This window comes from Peromyscus maniculatus, chromosome 8 (assembly GCF_049852395.1).
Source record: "Peromyscus maniculatus bairdii isolate BWxNUB_F1_BW_parent chromosome 8, HU_Pman_BW_mat_3.1, whole genome shotgun sequence".
NCBI classification, from domain to species: domain Eukaryota; kingdom Metazoa; phylum Chordata; class Mammalia; order Rodentia; family Cricetidae; genus Peromyscus; species Peromyscus maniculatus.
In genome coordinates, this window is record NC_134859.1 from 84,065,347 (window position 1) to 84,083,213 (window position 17,867).

A 17,867-nucleotide genomic window follows, 5' to 3' on the forward strand; every position below is an offset into this window, starting at 1 on the left:
TTTTTTTTTTTTTGGTTTTTCGAGACAGGGTTTCTCTGCGTAGCTTTGCGCCTTTCCTGGAGCTCACTTGGTAGTCCAGGCTGGCCTCGAACTCACAGAGATCTGCCTGCCTCTGCCTCCCAAGTGCTGGGATTAAAGGCGTGCGCTACCACGCCCGGCAGCCCTTTTTCTGCTTTTAAGTGACCATTCAGCTAAAAAAAAAAAAAAAAGTCTTGTGGAAATAAAAGATTAAAATTAGAGTCAATGAATGAATAACTCAGACGTGTTTTTTTCTTTTTTCTCCAGAGAGCACAGCCAAGGCTGAGGCAAAAGTCATGAGTTCATGACCCTGCTCTGACCTCCTAAGTTTGGGGTGTTTGAGGTAGCAGTTGAGCCTGGCCTCTTCCTAGTGCTTCAGACCTGTTCTAAATGAAGACAGAAGCCATGTGTGACCAGCTGTCAGTATGATCAACAGGATCATAGAATGTGGGCATCCACACTTTCTAGTGCCGGCCCCGCAGTGGCTATGGTCCCGGAGCCAGTTTCCAAGACCTTGCAAGTGAGGGTCAAGGCCCCCCCCCCCCCCCCCCCCGAAGCACGGGCTGAGCGCAGATGGAACAGGTAAGTTTTATTTGGACTTTGAACTTGTTCAGAGAACACAAGGTCCTCTCTCCCCTCCACAGGCCCCCTTCCCCATGTCCCCTCCCTGGGGAACACTCAGGGTACAATGATGTGTCTCTGGAGTCCTTGCCCCTTCCCTGCTGACACACCCCTCACCCCCTGCACAGAGGAAGGAGGGGTGTGGGGAGAGGGCCTGGAAGATTTGGATCAGAATGGTACACGCGGTGGACAGTGGTTCTCACTGCCACCGGCTGGCCAAGGCCCCAGGGAGGCTCAACGTGAGGGGTGGATTCATAGTGGGCAGCAGGCTCCCTCAGGAGGCTCCCACCTCAGCCTGGGGCCCCAGCCTCCCGCTCCCCTGTCTTTCTGAGGGGACGGCTCTGAGGTAGATTTCACAGAGGGAATATAGGGGTGGGTGGGTGGGTGGGTATGGGAAGGGGATTAGCTCTTTTGAAGTTGATCTCCACAGCACCCAGGGCCCATTCTCAGGTTCTGGCCTGGGAGGGAGGGGCTGATCACACCCACCCAGCAAACACAGGCTGAGTCACACCTGGGCTCCGGGGCACCTAGGGTGTCAGGAGCTGCAATGGGGGAGCATGGAGGCATCGGCCTTGATGATCTGCACCTTAGTGCCAGGGACTCTGGAAGGGCCCAGGCCTGCGAGGGTGCCAGACAGTCACCCGGACTGAGGGTGATGGCCCAGGAGTCCCAGCCTCAAGGCAGCCCCTTTGGACTGGATCATCGAAGGCCTGCAGGGTCCTCCCACCCTTCCGCCACCTTCCCTGTTCCCCAGGGTGGGCAGAGGGGGAGAACAGAGCTGGCCTGCAGTGACTAGTGAGAAAAAAAAAGATGCCTCCTTCCCCAATACCACGAGCCCCAGGCTGGTTGAGCATGAGACAGAGGGCTGGCATCAGTGTGCAGGGCAGGCTCTGAGACCCTCTCGAGAGGTCTTCCCTGGAAGACCACTGCCCGGGAAAGACGGATACTGGGAAGGGGTTCCCAGGGCTCTTGACCCCTCCTCCTCTCCCTCCCACGAGCACTAGACTTCTTCTTGGATCCAACTTTGTTGAAAAACAGAAAGGCAGAGAGAGAGAGAGAGAGGGGTGGAGGGTTTGTCCTCCCCATCCCAGACCAGACCCCCACTCCCCAGAGGAAACCAGGAAGATAGAGAGAGCCTCGGTCAACCTCCGGGAAAGAGCCAGAGCTGGGTGGTGCCTGGACCAGGGAAGACGGCACGCACACATCGACTCGGTAGCTAGTGGAGGTATCTGGGGACCGCAAGGGGCAGGGGCCCCCCACGAGATTCATGCAGCATTCAAAGTGAGTGTTTGGGGGGGCGATGAGAGAGCAGAGAAACAGCCAGTTGCGGGAGAGGCGCCCTAGATCTTGCTGTTCTCCAGGTGGGAGTCGATGTGTTTGATGAGGGCATCGTCTGGGTACCCAACAGGGAAGCCCAGCTGGCAGAGGGGGCAGCTGCGGATGTCAGAGCCCACCGTCTCCATCAGTAGCTGCAGGGAGACAGTGACACCACTTAGAGTCGGCCTCACACCCCAGCCTGCTCTTTCCCGGGACCCGCAACAGGGAGGGCTACAGCATTCAGAAGGGCCTGGCTATCCTTGCTCCAGCACCACCCTCGACATACACTACAGCCACCAGCCAACACCCAGTGCTTTGCCCAGGGCTCAGGTCTTAGAAAGCGTGAATGAGAATCACTGTCCAGTGAGCTGGGGCACACCAGGGAAGAGGGAAACCAAGACCTCAACCTGCCTCCAGAGTCGCCGGGGCACAGCTGACTTAAAGCACTGGACAACTGCAAACAAGGTACAGACCCCAAGTAATTTCCTGTCTGGCTCTGGAATATATTCGGGTCCTTCCAGGTGGCAAGGGGTAGCTATGGCACTCAGGAAACTCATTATTTCAGTGAAATGATGGAGCTCTGAAACGGGTTATTATGCAGGACAGGCAGAAAAGAGCCCAGGATCTGAGGCTTGAAGTGGGGAACTTGATAGGCAGGCCTGTCCCGTGTGGGTCCATGTTCTGCCCCTTTTAGTATCCCCGTGCTTTGGCCCCAACATAATAGTATGCTTGAGACACCCATCACAATCCAAGAACTGATTTAGGATCATTGCCTCCTAAAAACTCACTAAGGTAATAGCATCATGGTCCTCATTCTGCTGATGAGAAAACTGACAGAATTTGCAAGAGGTCCTTCAGATACTACGCAGTGGAGTCGGAATCAAAGCTAGGGCTGTCACTTTGAGGACCATACTTTTTTTTTTTTTTTTTTTTTTTTTTTTTTTTTTTTTTTTTTGGTTTTTCGAGACAGGGTTTCTTTGTGTAGCTTTGCGCCTTTCCTGGAACTCACTTGGTAGTCCAGGCTGGCCTCGAACTCACAGAGATCCGCCTGCCTCTGCCTCCCGAGTGCTGGGATTAAAGGCGTGCGCCACCACCGCCCGGCTGAGGACCATACTTTTAATAGTGCAGGTGGCGGTGGGGGCTTGTTCCTACCAACTGGAAACCGAGGGAGAGGGAAAGGGAGGTCTCTATTAAGCTGGGGGGGGTGTTTGCGGGTCGCCCCTGCCTACCACGTATGAAGATAAGCAACAGGGTGGGACTCCAGAGGGAGAGCAGGTTCTCTCCTGGGCACCTCAAGGTAGCCCGGCTAAGGGAAGCAGGACACTACTCACATTGATGGATGGCCAGGACTGTGCGTGCTCAGCGTGGGCGTAGGCGGTGGCTGCAGGTGACTCCGGGATGGGGAAGCCCGCACAGAATGAGGCGCAGCGGATGGTGCCCGCTTCGGGACTGGGCGGGCTGGCGGGCATGGCCCACTCCTCCTCCTCCGACGGCTGCTTCTCAAAGCGCAGGCGGATGCCCTCGAAGGCGCGGCGCGGGCTGAGCGGCCTGCCGGGCCCGTAGAGCTCGCCGCCGTAGGCGCGGGGCTTGGGGAGCGTGGCGGCCTCGGCCTGCAGCCAGGCGGGGGAGGCACTGGCATAGGCCGCGCCCTCCGCCAGCTCCGAGTAGCTGCGGCGGCCCTGGAAGCCGGCCTTGGCGTGGTGGCTGGGCGGCTTGGCGTAGGCGCGCTCGGCCAGCGTCCTCTCGCCGGGGGGCGGCGGCGGCCGGGGCTGCGGGGCCGGGCAGCTGGGTGGCACCGGCGAGCGGCGCTGCGGGCTGGGTGACTGGCACGATGGCGGCACCGGCGAGCGGCGCTGTGGGACCGGCGACGGGCAGGAGGGCGAGGCGGGCGAGCGGCGCTGCTGAGGCGAAGGGCAATGGGGCACCGGCGAGCGGCGCTGCGCGGCTGGGGACTGGCACGGGGCACAGGGCGGCGGTCTGGCAGGCGGGGAGGGCGAGGGGCACGCGGGGGCCGGGGAGTGGCGCTGCGACAGCGGCGAGTGCCTTTGGCCTGGGAAAGAGATAGCGAGGTGGAGTGGCGAGCCAGGGGCTTGCGGGGACAATGCCCACCCAGGGATGGGGAGGTGGCTCCTGGGCCCAGCGCCCCTGCTCCCCACACTGGGGGCCTGTCCGGCTCTGGCAGTCTCACCTGCGTTTCGGGGGGCCTGCTCTTGCAGCAAAGTTCTCAAGATCCTCCCCTGCAGGGAACTCAACTCCCGAAGCCGACCCAGCTCCTCCGTCAGTTCCGTGTAGGCCAGCGCCAAGTTCACCCTGAGGTCAGAGGGCAAGGGGTGGGGAAGAAAAGGGATGTGGTTCTTCTGCCCCAGCCGGAGAAAAGAACCCGCTCTGCCTTGCATCTTCAGCACCTACCCCAGCTGCAGGATTCCTCTCTGCCTTTAGGGTCCACCTCTTCTGGGGGAGCCTCCCTCTGCTTCCAGAGACGTTCCCCACATTGGAGCCCAGGTTCCCCGCCTAGGGCAAGGATGTGGAATAGAAAGATTCCAAGGGGTCCCTGAATTCCATTTAGAGGCTGACCATAGTTCATACAGGTGTGTGTGAATGTTTTCCTAATTGGTGCAGAGACTGCCATGACAAAACAGATTCCTAAGAAAGCCACATACTACATGTACAGCGCACATTTTCTCAGAGTGTAAAATAGCACAGGCCCCTGGTGTCGAGGCCACAATCCCTGCTGCGCAGGAGGCTGATGCAGACGCTGACTGCCTGGGGTACAGAACAGGTTCGGGGTTAGTCTGGTGAGATCCTGTCGTAAAATGTAACTCTAGGGTAGAACACTTGCCTAGCAAATGGGAGGTCCTTGGTTCAATACTGGCTACAATCCCAAAATTGTAATACCCAATATCCAGTAAAATAAACAAGTGATCTGTGTGCTGGGAGAGGGGGACCCATAAAAACACCCTCAGCTGGGGAGTGGTGGCGCACGCCTTTAATCCCAGCACTCGGGAAGCAGAGCCAGGCAGATCTCTCTGAGTTTGAGGCCAGCCTGGTCTACACAGAGAGAGAGAGAGATCCAGGACAGGCACCAAAACTACACAAAGAAACCCTGTCTCGGAAAAAAAAAAAGTGTTTAAAAAAACACCCTCAACCTTGAAAACACTGGGGACCACTCTGCACAGGCTGTGATGAAGCCATTCCTTAGGTAACACTCGGCTCCCCTCCACGTTGGCCCCGTTCCAGGCCCACTGCTCTCGTCTCTACCTAAAACATGCCTAGTGCTCCTAGCCTCAGACCTCTCAGGACCTCGCTGTACACACCCGTCCTGCCCTTTCCATTCAGATCCTTATGAGAAGCTGCTGGGCACTGCCCACTTGGCAGGGTGTGCCACCCAAACTGAGCACTTCTCAAAGGCTGCCTTGCTGTGGACTTTCATTGGGAACCATATCATTGCATTTCTATTCCCAGCTCTTTGTTCAGGCTCGTTACTCGGTACAGGTTCAGAAATGGCTTCTTCCATCCAGTTCACTTCCTGCAACCTCTTCAACATCCGCTCTCCTGGAGCTGGGGACACCCATTCTCCTGGAGCTGGGGTAGACTCACTCCTAAGTTCAGCAAAGGACCCTTTTCTTCCTTTGGGCACCCCAGACACCCCATCCCAGGAGCAATTCTGACCTCACAGGAGTTCTACCATGGCCTTTGGACCTGCCTTCATCTGTGTTCTGGGCTTGAACAGGGCCGGGAGCAATCTGAAGGCAAGGGTGTGGCTCTCCTTAGCTCTTCTGCCTCTACAACTCCAGAAGGGACCCTGGAACTTCAGAAGCTGGGGGGTGGGGGTCGGGGGGAGAGTAACAGACGCTTTGGAGGGTGAACCTCCTCCCAGGAGCTCCTGCAATGATGCACCCAGAGGGAGCGGTGAGGGCAGGAGGCTGGGGATGCATGAGGCGGGTGTGAGGAGTGTGAGGCAGGGAGTGTGCTATCCGGAGAGCAGAGGCAGGGAGGGAGGCTGGAGCTTCAGAGAACAGGCAATGCCTGTGCTCCTCACTCTGGCTTAGGGGCTGGCACTCTTACCAGTCTGGGGGCAGGGTGCAACACTACTTTTAATCCAATTACAGTAGGGCATCTGGGTGCTAAACCTACTTCTTAGGGATAACCAGGCCTCACCACCCATCTTCCAAGACAGGAGTCGGCCAGGGAACCCTGACTTGGACTCCATGGCTACCATGCCACCATATCTCAGGCCTCGTGTCTGTGAAATGCATCCTCTGCCCCACCACCTTCATCCCACAAGTCTGTGGGAAGAAATGGCATTTTCCTATGAGAGTGGGAAGTCCAGGCATGTCCCACACCAAACCGGGGACTCTCCAGGGAAGCTTCAGCTTTCAGACTGAAAGCCATCTGAGAGCAGGAGCTGCAGTGTTCCTAGTCAGAATGGGGACCTCTGGGGACGGGATCATGCTGTCCACTCAGCGGCGGGAGCCAGAAGGAACTCTGGAAGGGGCAGTTATGGAGTGTCCCCTTTGCCACAGAGCACAGTTGTTTTCCCCATCCACCGTGCCTGCTGTATCTCAGGTGACAGATACAGGTCGTCTCTTTCACACTCTGCCTGGGAGATCTCACCTGTCAGTTCAGTTCCCCGGGGCCCCTTTCTCCCCTGCTGGCTCCCTTGTCAGGAGGCACCCTAGTTTCCACAGCCCAGTGCCTGGCACTCTCCTCGCAGTGAAAAAGATGGGGTTTCAAGAAACAGAAGGAAGAAAGCCCTACCTCAGCATGCTCAGCCTCTCTCTAAGCTGACACTGAGATCTTGGAGCAAGCTCCAGTCCTCCAAGAGCCCCAGGCCACCCTCACAAAGACCTCTGAGACCCTGGACAGGGTGAAGAGCTCTGGCCTCCTCCTGACACCTCACAGTCCTGTGGGACATGCCGCTTCTTTGGGCGTCGCTCTCCTCACACACTGATGGGTGAAGATGCTACGCCATCAGAATGACTCACTGAAAACACCGCCAATTCAGTGGAAAAAAAATCTCAACTTGACAACACAACCCAAGCCTCACATGTGCGTCTAAATAGACGCCCTGCTTCCTGACTTCCTGGCCACACCTGAGAGACTTTTCCACTATCATGACTCGAGGAGGAACAGGTCATGTGAGCAGCGAGTGGCACACGCTGCCCTGGTCTATACGAATGCTGGTCATGGGCCAGGCACAGTGCTGCGAACTTTATTTGGCTTCATGACCACCCTATGCCAATCTACCTCACAGGTAAGAAGATAGGTTCCCCAGACGTCAAGTCACTTGGCCATGTCCTAAAGCTGGAGAAGAGCACCAGCCTCCGAGATTCCAAACTCCCAGCTGCTAAGCATTACACACACACACACACACACACACACACACACACACACACACACACACCAAACCTCAAGAAAGCGGGAGAAATACAGTGGGAGAGCAGAAGAGAATGAGGAGGAGGAAGAGGCTGAAGGTTTTCGAGGCAGCCCAGGTGTTTCGAGAGCCACCACTCCTGCCCCGGGAAGAGTGAAGAGGGCGACAGACATATGAGGGAGCGGAAGATCAGAGTGGTTAAGAGCTGGCGCGAGGCAGTGATTCAACACACTTGCTCTCAGCGCCTCGGCCCGCTGGGTTGGCATCTGTGGAGACGCCGCCGCCGGAGCACAAATGGCAGAGCTGGCAGAGGAGAGGGCTTCTACTCTTCCCTGACTTAACCTGTCGTCATCCTTCCCACCAGTAATCCCGGGATCTCAAAGTCCCTCCCGAAAGCAATTGTCCCCACGGTCACTAATAAAGCAACTGCAATCCAGGAAGGTCAAAGGCCTGAACATCCTCTCCAAAGTCTCTTTCTGCCTCAAAGGAGCTTCGGAGCCTCACAGACAACCTACACACACACACACACACACACACACACACACACACACACACAGGCCCCGCTGCATTAGTGCAGCGAGAATTCAGGACTCCGGCCAGCCCTAAGGGACGGGGTGAGGCTTGGAGACGGACTTCAAGTCAGGATGAAAGGTACGGGGCTGATAGTTCTTCTGTGGCCATGGTTATGGACACAGTTGGGGGTCAGGATTAGGGATAGGGGCAAAGTCAGGTCCTGTGCAGTGTAAAGGCTGGGGAAAGAATCGGACTATAGCTGTCCTGTGGTCAGAACCGTCATCTGATGCAGACCTGGGAAAAACCAGAAACCCAGCATTCCCAGCCTGTCCATCCTTACCCCTGGCTGCCCCTAGCTGCCCCAGCCACCCCACCCAGCAGGGGAATTTAGGGGCCAAACTTTCCACCCACCCACGGGCACACCCAACACCAGTCTTCCCGCCTGCCAGACCCTCAGGGAGGGGACCACAGGCACCAGGCCGTGGAGCGGACTTGAGGTTGCGGGCTGGCGGAGGAGGAAGTCGCTTTGCAACAAGCCAGTGATCTACCACTTCCTTTCCGGAGCCTTGAGCCTTTCATGCTCCTCGGCCAGCTATGACTTGTGGTCCCCAGACCCAAGCTCTTCATGGCAGCCTCCACCAGGCAGTACTGGACGGCTATGGGTCCAGAAGCTTCCCTAGACACAGCGGGGCTGAGCAGCCCACAGTTGGACTGGAACCAGGGGCCCTTGTTTGCCCAGGCCTGTCCTTGCTCACACGAGTTGTTGCATAATTAATAGTGTCCCCTTTCACTTTCAAAAGTGATGCAATTTGGTCAACAAATCACATGGTCACCCTTGTATAAAAGGCCTCCTACCTGCAGAACCACCTCAACAGGCCAACAGTCAGCCTCATCACCCTGCTTGCTGGGACCTGCCTGGACTGCCCTTCCCTAGTGCCGGAACTGTTTATGCCTCGTGTTTATGAGAGTGAAGTGGACATCATGAGAAAGTCCACTTTGGGGCTTGGGCTTTTTTTTTTTTTTTTTTTTTTTTTAAGATATTGGCTTAAAAAAAAAAACAGAGAACTACTTAATCACACACTAAGAAGTTCCATAAAAACACTACAATGGAAGCCATAATATATATTAAAGGACCTATAGATGAAAAGAGAGAAGAGAAATAAATAAAATAAGAAAAGGAAAAAAAAGATACCGGCTTAAGATTTATTTAGCATGCTGGACATGGTGGCTCATGTCTATAATCCTAGCACTTGGGAAGGAGAGGCCAGCCTGGGCTATATAGCACTCTGTGAGTTCTAGTCCAGCCTGGTCTACATAGCAAGTTTCAGGACAGTCAGAGATACACAGTGTGACCCTGTCTCAAAAAGAAAAGCGGGGAAAAAAAAACCCCAGCTGGTAGTCCATGCTGTGATGTTCGCACATGGAGGGAGAGGCAGAACAGGAATTTAAAGTCATCCTCGGCTACACAGCAAGTTCAAGATGGCCTGGGCTATGTGCTGTCTTAAAAAACAAAAACCTAACCAAAGCTCAGACAAAGAACAACAAAAACCACTCGGTGAGGAGAGGGGAGGAGGATACACTGGTCTGCTGTGGGGAGAATGATAACCAGAGCGCCTCTTAGCTCTGGGCCCAACCGGCAGGCACCGGGCTGGAAATGCCTTCAAACCCCACGGTCCGAGGCCAGCAGAACCCCTGCCCACCCTCAGGGTGCCCTGCGGCCACAAGTGCTCAGGGTTGATTTTTTTTGTGCTCTGTGTCTCAGGCTGAAGGAGACTTGAGGGAAGGAAGTAGGGAGGGTGAGAAGCCTAAAGGAGGCGGCCTCGGGGCCTGCCGGCTCTGGGGGCAGGAGGCTGGGCTCAGGGTACAGGGGGTCTCCGACTTCCGTCCTGACCCACCCCACACTGCCCTTGACCTCTGTGCAGAGTTTCCATCCTCTCTCTTCTGAGTTCACACTTCCCCACCACCAAACCACAGCCCACGCAGAGGCTTGTGGGTGGAGAGAGGGGGTGGGGGGGTGGGCGGAAAAGGTCCCAGGTTGCAACCCTGAGCCCCCCACACTAGGAAAAAAGAAAGGTCTATAATTTATGGTTTCCCCCTCATCACCCATGTGTACCCCATCTTTTCACTGGATCCCCTCACCAATAAGACCCCATCTACCTTCCAGAGCCCTCTCTCCCTCAAGCAGTGACTCAAGTGTCTCTGGCTCCCAGCACTGGCCATACTTTCAAACGGTCCCACCCAGGTATCCACAGGCCAGGGGAGGGGACTGTCCCCACATGTGTCCTACACATGTCGCCTTGGCTGGGACCTTCCTGGGTCCTGGCCCTCCTGAACATCCTCCTCGCATGCTCGGTGAACTCCACTGCCTCCTCCAACCTCCTCTCCCTCATCATTCTTCTTCCTCTGGGGCCATCTGGCCCCTGAGCTCTGACCACCAGGAAGCAAGCTATCCGAGAGACTCGGAGCCCAGGTCAGACCCGGAGAACGGCAGCCGGTCTGTCTGGCTTGGTGTCAGTCCTGCCTGCTGTGAACCACTGGTGGCTAGAGTTTGTGGGCCCGGAGCTGAGAACGAGGGGCCGTAGCCTCCAAGGCCTGCTCCCAGGCACAGATCGCACAGGGTGGGGTTCGTACAGGGGAGACTGGGGTAAGGAGATGCTTTAACGGGGGATCCCTGAGACCAATTTGGCTGCCCCGGCGAACAAGAGAGACTGAAGGCACCTTTCAGGATGAGAAGATTAATTCCTAGAGGCGGACTGGGCTCAGGAACTGCTGCCCTCTTCCCCCAGATAATTTAGTGACAGCGTTTCATTCCCGGGAAAGCCCATCAATAAAATTCCCACTTGATCCGGAGTCAGCAGAAGCAGAGAGAAGAGGGGCTGCTGATCCTGGGAGAGGAAAGGAAGTGACTGGGCCATCCTTAGGTGGGGGGCGGGGCGGGGGGAGGAAGCCCCAGGGAATTGCCTACTACCAAAAAGGCTGAATTTATAAGAAAATAAAACTACCAGGGGAGTGAGGACTTCCTCTGAGAATTGATCCTGCCACACTGGGGCTGTCCCGGAGCATCGGGCAGGGCCTGCAGGGCTGACACAGGTCCTGGAAGCCTACAGAAGCCACAGGCTCGTGTAGCACCTTGGGAGAATTTCCTCAGCCAGCTCCCCTTGGTTGGGAGGGAAGGAGCTGGTTTGGCCAGAACAAGCAATAAGGCTGACAGAGCCTGCAAACACTTTCTGAGATGGTTTTCTCTGTCACTGGGCACCTGCAGCCCCGGCCCTGGAGGATCTGCTGGTCTCTCTGCCCCTTCCCACGCTTTTCCTCACCTCCCTCTCACATCCTGCAGCAGTGACTGACTCCTGAGCCCAGGAGGGGAACCCAGGGTCCAGAGGGGCAAAGGCCAAGTCAAGAACGGAAGGCCTTTTCCCAGGACAGGAAGAGTCCTGGGATCCAGCCCTGCCAAAGTCTACACTGAGTGCAGGAACTTTCACTATAAGAAGAGGTTGGAATCACTGACCCTAAGGGGACCTTCGGGGCTAGGCAAGGGTCTACTCTATGTGGGTACGTGTGCGTTCCAGGTTTGAACACATGGCGACAATGGTCCCAGAGGCCCAGCCACAAGCTAGGGTGGACCCTTTCCGCAGAACTCCCTCCCATCCCCCACAGAAGCCTAGCTGAGGGAGGGGTCCCACAAACTAGGTTCTCACCCTCTCAGCTGTCACAGCCCCACCCAGGCCCTCACCCCAGGGTGGGGAAGGAAGCAAGGGGTACCCCTAACTGGCCAGAAGCGGGTAGGATGCCAAGGAAACCTGTTGAGAGGGAGGACCCCTGGGATCCTGGGAACGGGGTATGCCCTGTGAGGGAAGGTTAATTCCTGCCCCTCTCAGGCCTGACTTCTCTGGTAAGGAATGTACGAAGCTTGTACCACTAACTAGTACCACTAACTGGCCTCCTCTCACACGAGAGAGGAACGAAGCAAAAGGAGGTTTAAGCACTGTTTCTCAGAAGTGGGTGAGGATGAGCTGTGGAAGATGCCGGCCTCCATTGCTGCTGCCCGTCACCCTTTGCTGCCCAGCACATCCCAGGACCCCACTGCCATGCACCCCGCCCCGCCCAACACACAGCTTCTTCCCCACTTTTCAGGCCCTCTCTCCTGTGGGAGTCTACTCTCTACCCATCTCAAGGACTGCTCCCTTTAGATGAACAGACAAGGCAGGTTCAAATCCTAAAACGAGGGAGGCATCTCCCTCCTCCCAGGTGACAGTGGATGCACTCACCTCTAAGTTTTGTCTCTGGTAGAGAAAACTCATCAGGGAACACAGACCAGGGCGTCGGAGCTACCGAGCGCATTCCCCAACCCAAACCTTGAGAAAAGATGAGTCTGGTCCCAGAACCCGAATACTCCAGAGCCCCTCCCTGCTTCCTGTAACAGGGCGAAAGTGCAAGCAACCCAGACACCACACCCCAAGACCTAGGAAGAGAGGCCACTCAAATAATGTGGACGGATGGAAAGCCAACTATGGAGACTGGAGGTAGGCCCCTCGCGCATGGGGTGACAGATGTGACTTACTGATCGTCCCCGACTCTCTTTACCCAAGCCATGTCACATTCCGACTGGTTGGAGGCCAGATCCTGAGGAGAAAAGTAGCGGTCAGAGCCCAGCCTCCCCTCCGGCCTCACCCCTCCCCTGCTCGTCCAGCCCTTCCCACCAAGGGCAGCTCCTCCGAAGCCCCTCTACCTGGGCCCGCGTCTCCTGCAGCTGCTTCAGCTCGCCCTGCAGCCTCTCACACTCCGCCTGGAGCTGCTCTTCCCGAAGCTGAGCCCCCCGTGCCTCCCCCTGCGCGGCCTCCAGGGCCTCTTCCAGCTGCCTTCGCTCCAGCTCGCTCACATCGACGCTAGCAGGGCCAGGCCAACCTGCTGTCGGGGGACAAGACGATGTCAGGGAGGCTCCGGCTGCCTCCGTTGACTCCCAGATCCACACAATGTGAAACGGGTAGGGTGGGGACTCAGCCCCAGGTACTGAGAGGAGCCAGAAAGCCAAACAGCCAACGGTGAGACACCATTATAAGAGAAACAAGGGTAGGGTAGACGCAGATTCGGTCCTCCTGTGGGCCAGGGGGTCGGGGGTGAGGGTGGGGGTGGGGCAGATAACATGTCCTCTGGAAGGTATCTCAGGCTAGAACCAGAAGTCTCGAGCATCCTCAGGGGCCTCTTCTAATCACAGCCTAAGGGGACGCTGAGTGGGGACGCCCTCTGCTGGCACACCCACGAATTGTATGCTCTGAATAGCAAAGGGATGTCAGTGGGAGAATTTGTGGAAGGGTGGTTGAGGTGAAAGAACAGTTGGAAAGGAGAATGGAATAATTTTGAACAGCTTTAAGCTATTGCAAAGAGTGTAGTGTCACGTGACTGTAATCTCAGCACCAGGGAGGCAGAATAAGGAGTATCATTCCAAGTTCAAGGATAGCCTGGTGTACATAGTAAATTCCAGACCAACGAGGGCTATATAGTAAGACTCTATCTCAAACAAGCAAGCAAGCAAACAAACAAATAAAAAAATTGTCTTGAGACTCTAGGCAAGGCAGAGGTGCCCAGTGACACTGAAATGGGAGTCACAGTTGGAGATTTGGAGATCAGGAAGGCAGAGGTCACTGAGATCTCACCGTGACCCAAGGCAGGTCCCCCTCTCAAAGCCAGATAGTGCAGGTCCAGGTCAGGACAGGGTGTGGCAGGGGCAGGCGGGGGGCTCAGGCTGGGGAAGGCCGCTTCCCGGAGACCTTGCTGCTGCTGCAGCTGCTGCTCCAGACCACAGATCTGCCGCAAGTGGGTCTCCACCAGGGCCCGCTGCAGGGAAAGACGGACGGACGGTTCAGAGTCTATGCAGGACCAGGGAGCCCCATGGACCCCCAGACCCAAACTAGAGCCGAGACTGCTGGAGTGCCCCACGCTCACACTCCAAGTGGCCACAGGTGGGAGGTCTTCTCTCCCAGCACCTGCAATGCAGATGTTCCTGGCTACTGTGGCTGGCAAGGTCAGGGCCAGTCCTCTCCTCTGTCACGATCACACAGGGACATTTATACAAACATTCGGCTCTAGGTCCAGCCACCCCACCCCCTTGCGAACATAACTTCCATTTGCATATGTGATTTAACCACTTCTGGGCTTCGTCTACCTCATGTATAAAATGGGGATAGCAGTACCACGCCTACCTCTTTTGATTGTTGTGAGAGCTAAAATGAGTAAGTGTGCGTAGAGGGATAAGAACAGTGCCTGGCATGCAGCAAGCGCCTCACAAATGCTTCCGACTATAAAAGGAAAACGCTTTTACACAAATGTCCCAGTCCCCTCACAGCAGCTCAGTGAGAGAGGGTTACCATTTACCCTGCTTCTCAGATGAGGGCTGGAAGCCAAATAATTGGACCAGGGTCAGTCACAGTGAGGAGTTGACAGAGGCCATGTCTCCTGATCCTGCCACCTGCCCACACGCTCACACAAATGGCCACGTGCTAACTGCCATCACTCACGGCAAGATCCATCTATCTCTAGAGCTATGGGGCCCCTCCTGTCCCTCACACCCTCTCCCAGGCACAGCACTCCAGGCACAGGCTCGATGCAGCGTGAGAGCCAAATACAGTGTCCTACAGGGTCACCGCATAGCCAAGAGAACAGAGTCACCCATGACCTGGATGGCACTCTCTCCCTCACAAAGCAAAGCAGGCATTCACAGAGAGACACACATGGATACAGGAGGCATGCACACAAGCAGGTGTGTATGACACACGGGGCCACACAGTCATAGGGTGGTAATGCTCATCACACAATCAGGTACAGGGGTGCCTCCCCCCACTCTCTGGGCTCATACACAGTCAGGTACAGGGGTACCTCCCCCCCACTCTCTGGGCTCATACACACAGTCAGGTACAGGGGTACCTCCCCCCCACTCTCTGGGCTCATACACACAATCAGGTACAGGGGTACCTCCCCCCCACTCTCTGGGCTCATCACACAATCAGGTACAAGGGTACCTCTCCCCACTCTCTGGGCTCATACACACAATCAGGTACAGGGGTACCTCCCCCCCAACTCTCTGGGCCTCACCATCTCCCCCAGCTCTGTCTCCAAGTCGTTTTTCTCCACACAGAGTTTCTCGTAAGCCTGGATCATCTCCCCGAGCTGTTCTTCCTGCTCCTTATTCTTCTGCAACTGGGTAGGCCAGAGAGGTGTGCCAGGGTCAGGGTCATCCTTGACAGGGGGCAGAGGGGCTCCACGAATCTCCCCAACCCCATTCCCAATGGAATAAGGGAGAGCTGAATCTGATTTAGGGAGGACAGTGGCCACCTCCAGTCAAAGGCCATGATGGGGCTGAGGCAGGGTGATGGGCACCAGAAACGGATGGAGGGAAGAAGCTGAAGGAGCTGGGCTGGCTGGGAAGCTAAGGCCAAGGGCTTACCTCATGTTGGAACTGGTTAAGCCGCTGCTGCAGACTGACCTTCTCTACCTCCAGCAGGGAGCCATCCTTGATTTCATACAGAGGGAAGCCATGCTCCTCTCCAAAATCAGTGATCAGCGGGTACTGTGGGAGGGCAATTCCTCAGAGAAGCCTGGCTTCCCACCCAATGACCACCCTGCCCCAACCCTACAACCTGCCTCAGAGACTTCTACCCCTGCCCTCTCCAGCGGAACCCACCACCACTCCAAAGCCGAGCTCCCCACCCCCACCCCACTGGCTGCAGGAGCTCACACACGGAGCAGCCACTTCTTCAAGGATGGGCCTCCAGTTCTGAGGACTTCTTTGTCATCCTTGGAATCTCTTGGTGGAACCCCTCCCCACCCTTACAACAGGACTGCACAGCTCCCCACCCCGTCCAGGTTCTGACCTTGACCTCGTAGACTTTGAGGCGCCGGCGGAGGGTGGCGTTCTCTCTCTCCAGACCCCCTAGCCGCTCCTTGATGTCTCCATAGGCCGTGATGAGAGCAAAATGGGAGGCAGAACACATGTCGCCTCCGAGTGAGGCGTCTCCGGGACCATCCAGCCACACCTCACTGGGCCCTAAAGCTTCTTGGGTCAGGATGCTGATGTCATCTTCAAACATGGACTCCATGGTAAGGGCTTCGGCCCACACTGGGCCTCCTGAGAGAGCAGGAAGAGCATGAAGAGGACCACCCGGTGCTTGTCCCCGACTCCCCCAGGCTGGGCTGAGGACCCTGTGGTAGCTACGGAGCTGGGAGACCAGATTCCACAACACGCTCTCCCCCAGAAGGTTACATCTGCCCTCTGCTGTCACTGCGTGTAGGGGAAGGAGATGGAACCAGATGGACCGCATGAGCGCAGGCTGGGGACAACTGATAGAGGGTCAAGGAAGCCACAGTAGCAGGGAAGGGCTCTTTCCAGAACCCAGAAAGACCAGTGGGTGGAGGGGAGGCCTGCTGGCCCAACACTGGCACGGCCCATCCAGAACCTGGCTGGACGGCTCAGCTTGGTCTCCTCCCCAGACCTCTGTTTTCCCAGATACCTCGACAGCCGCCAAGATCCCCATCCCAGGCCTCTGTCGCTTGCTCCTAAGAAAGGCCAGTGCTGCTGGAGGGCCAGTCCCACCAGTCAGCCTGGCCTCGGCGGCCCCCGCCCAACTTCCTCTCGCAGGATCCCAGAGTTCAGGAAAAGGAAGTGCCTCCCTAACTGCACCGGGGCTGTGGCAACCGTCCAGGCGCAGCCAGCCCCTGACCTGGGACCTACAGGAAGTCCTTGGCTGAGTGTCAGAGGCAGCAAACCGGGCAAGGGGGCCTAGGGGACCGGGGGGCCACTAAAGGAGACTCCAGCCTGTCCCGTTGTGCCCGCACTCAGGGACATGGGGAGCCCCGAGAGGGGGGCAGGAATGACTCAGGGCTCCCAAACGAGTAGGCAGCGAGGGGGTGCGTGTGTACTTCTCCCTGCCCTGTTTATGAATGTGTGGCTGTGGCTGGCATGTGGGGGTAGTGTGTGTCTGTGAATGAGTGGAGGTGTGCCGCCGTCAATGGGCGCCTTTGCGGGGCGGAGGACCGGGGGTCAGTGCGGAGTTCGGAAGCGGCCGGAGGTTGTGTGCGCGCGTGTGAGCACGCGTGCGTGAGCGTGTGGGCAGGGTGGGCACGTTCGGGCCGAGTGTCACGTGAGGCACTATGGGAATGTCCGAGGTGTGTGCGCGCGCTGGAGCGTGGTGTGTGCGCCTCGGCCAGGGGGCTCGGCCCTTCCGAAGGCGCGAGTTCCGACCCGTGCAGGCCCCAGTCCCCTCCCCCGCAGCCCGGGCTAAGTGCGGGCGAGACGCGGCGGGTGACAGGTCTGAGTAAGGAGCGTGTGCGCGTGTTTGTAGGGCTGGCCCCACCTTTAACCCTCTCTTGCCCACGCCACCCCCCTCCCCCTACTCCGCTGGCCCGCGCTCATCACACACACCCCCTCGACCCCTGCCCACGACCTCGGGCCGCCCCCACTCGAGGACTCGGCGTCCCCACACACCCCTGCCGTGAGACCCAAGCCGCCTTCCTTCCTCCGCATCCTGGGGCCGCGCGCGCCGAGCGCCCGCGCAGGCGACTGGGGAGGGGGCGCCCGTCCCGGCCGGGCCCCTCCCGCGGTCCCTTAAAGAGCCGCTCTCCCTCCCCAGCCGTCGGGATCGGCGGACAGAAATGCTCGCCCCTCCCCTCTCGGGGGCCGAGACCGCGCAGCCCCCTCCCCCACCGCGGCCGGGGCCCGGGGCGGGCGACTGAGCCGCGGCGGTCGGGCCGGCGGGCAGGCTGCGGGCGGCGGCGCACGACCCCTCCCCGCTCCGCCCCGGGCCCGAGCGCTCGCCCACCTGCGCCCCGGGCCCCGGCCTCCCGCGCCCCTGGGCGCCCGCCGCGCCCCTCCCCCTCCCCCCCGGCCCGGCCCGCACTCACAGCCGCCGCGGGCTCCTGCTCGCAGTCGCAGCGCACCCCTCCGCCGGCTCCCTCCCCTGACCGGCCCCGGCGCCCCCACCCCCTGGCACCGCGCGCCGCTCCGCGCCCTGCCGCCGCCGCCGGGTCTCTC

General features: G+C 57.9%; 1 protein-coding gene across 7 annotated transcripts; it reads right to left on the reverse strand.

Moving 5' to 3' along the window:
- Positions 1 to 587: 587 nt before the first annotated feature.
- Tbkbp1 (TBK1 binding protein 1) lies at positions 588 to 17,867 on the reverse strand. Of its 7 annotated transcripts, none has more exons than XM_076543253.1 (10): positions 17,738 to 17,867; positions 15,712 to 15,965; positions 15,285 to 15,407; positions 14,933 to 15,037; positions 13,498 to 13,678; positions 12,573 to 12,748; positions 12,405 to 12,466; positions 4,145 to 4,266; positions 3,288 to 4,006; positions 588 to 2,108 (listed from the first exon to the last, which is right to left on the reverse strand). In XM_076543253.1, the coding sequence occupies exons 2-10, from the start codon at positions 15,934 to 15,936 to the stop codon at positions 1,980 to 1,982; spliced, it is 1,842 nt and encodes a 613-aa protein (XP_076399368.1). In that variant the 5' UTR covers positions 15,937 to 15,965; positions 17,738 to 17,867; the 3' UTR covers positions 588 to 1,979. The 7 variants fall into 7 exon arrangements, with proteins under 7 accessions (XP_076399368.1, XP_076399365.1, XP_076399367.1 ...); XM_076543250.1 differs by having other exon boundaries at positions 12,573 to 12,751; XM_076543252.1 differs by lacking the exon at positions 17,738 to 17,867 and adding an exon at positions 17,322 to 17,497 and having other exon boundaries at positions 12,573 to 12,751.

What these genes read in the sequence shown, in the direction of transcription:
- Tbkbp1 (XM_076543246.1), bottom strand. Translation starts at nt 16,158, where the DNA reads ATGCGGTCCATCTGGTTCCATCTCCTTCCCCTACACGCAGTGACAGCA. An exon ending in TGCAGGAGACGCGGGCCCAG is followed by an intron (nt 12,467 to 12,572) that starts GTAGAGGGGCTT and finishes TTTTCTCCTCAG; the next exon opens with GATCTGGCCTCCAACCAGTC. An exon ending in GCAGGCCCCCCGAAACGCAG is followed by an intron (nt 4,007 to 4,144) that starts GTGAGACTGCCA and finishes TCTCTTTCCCAG; the next exon opens with GCCAAAGGCACTCGCCGCTG.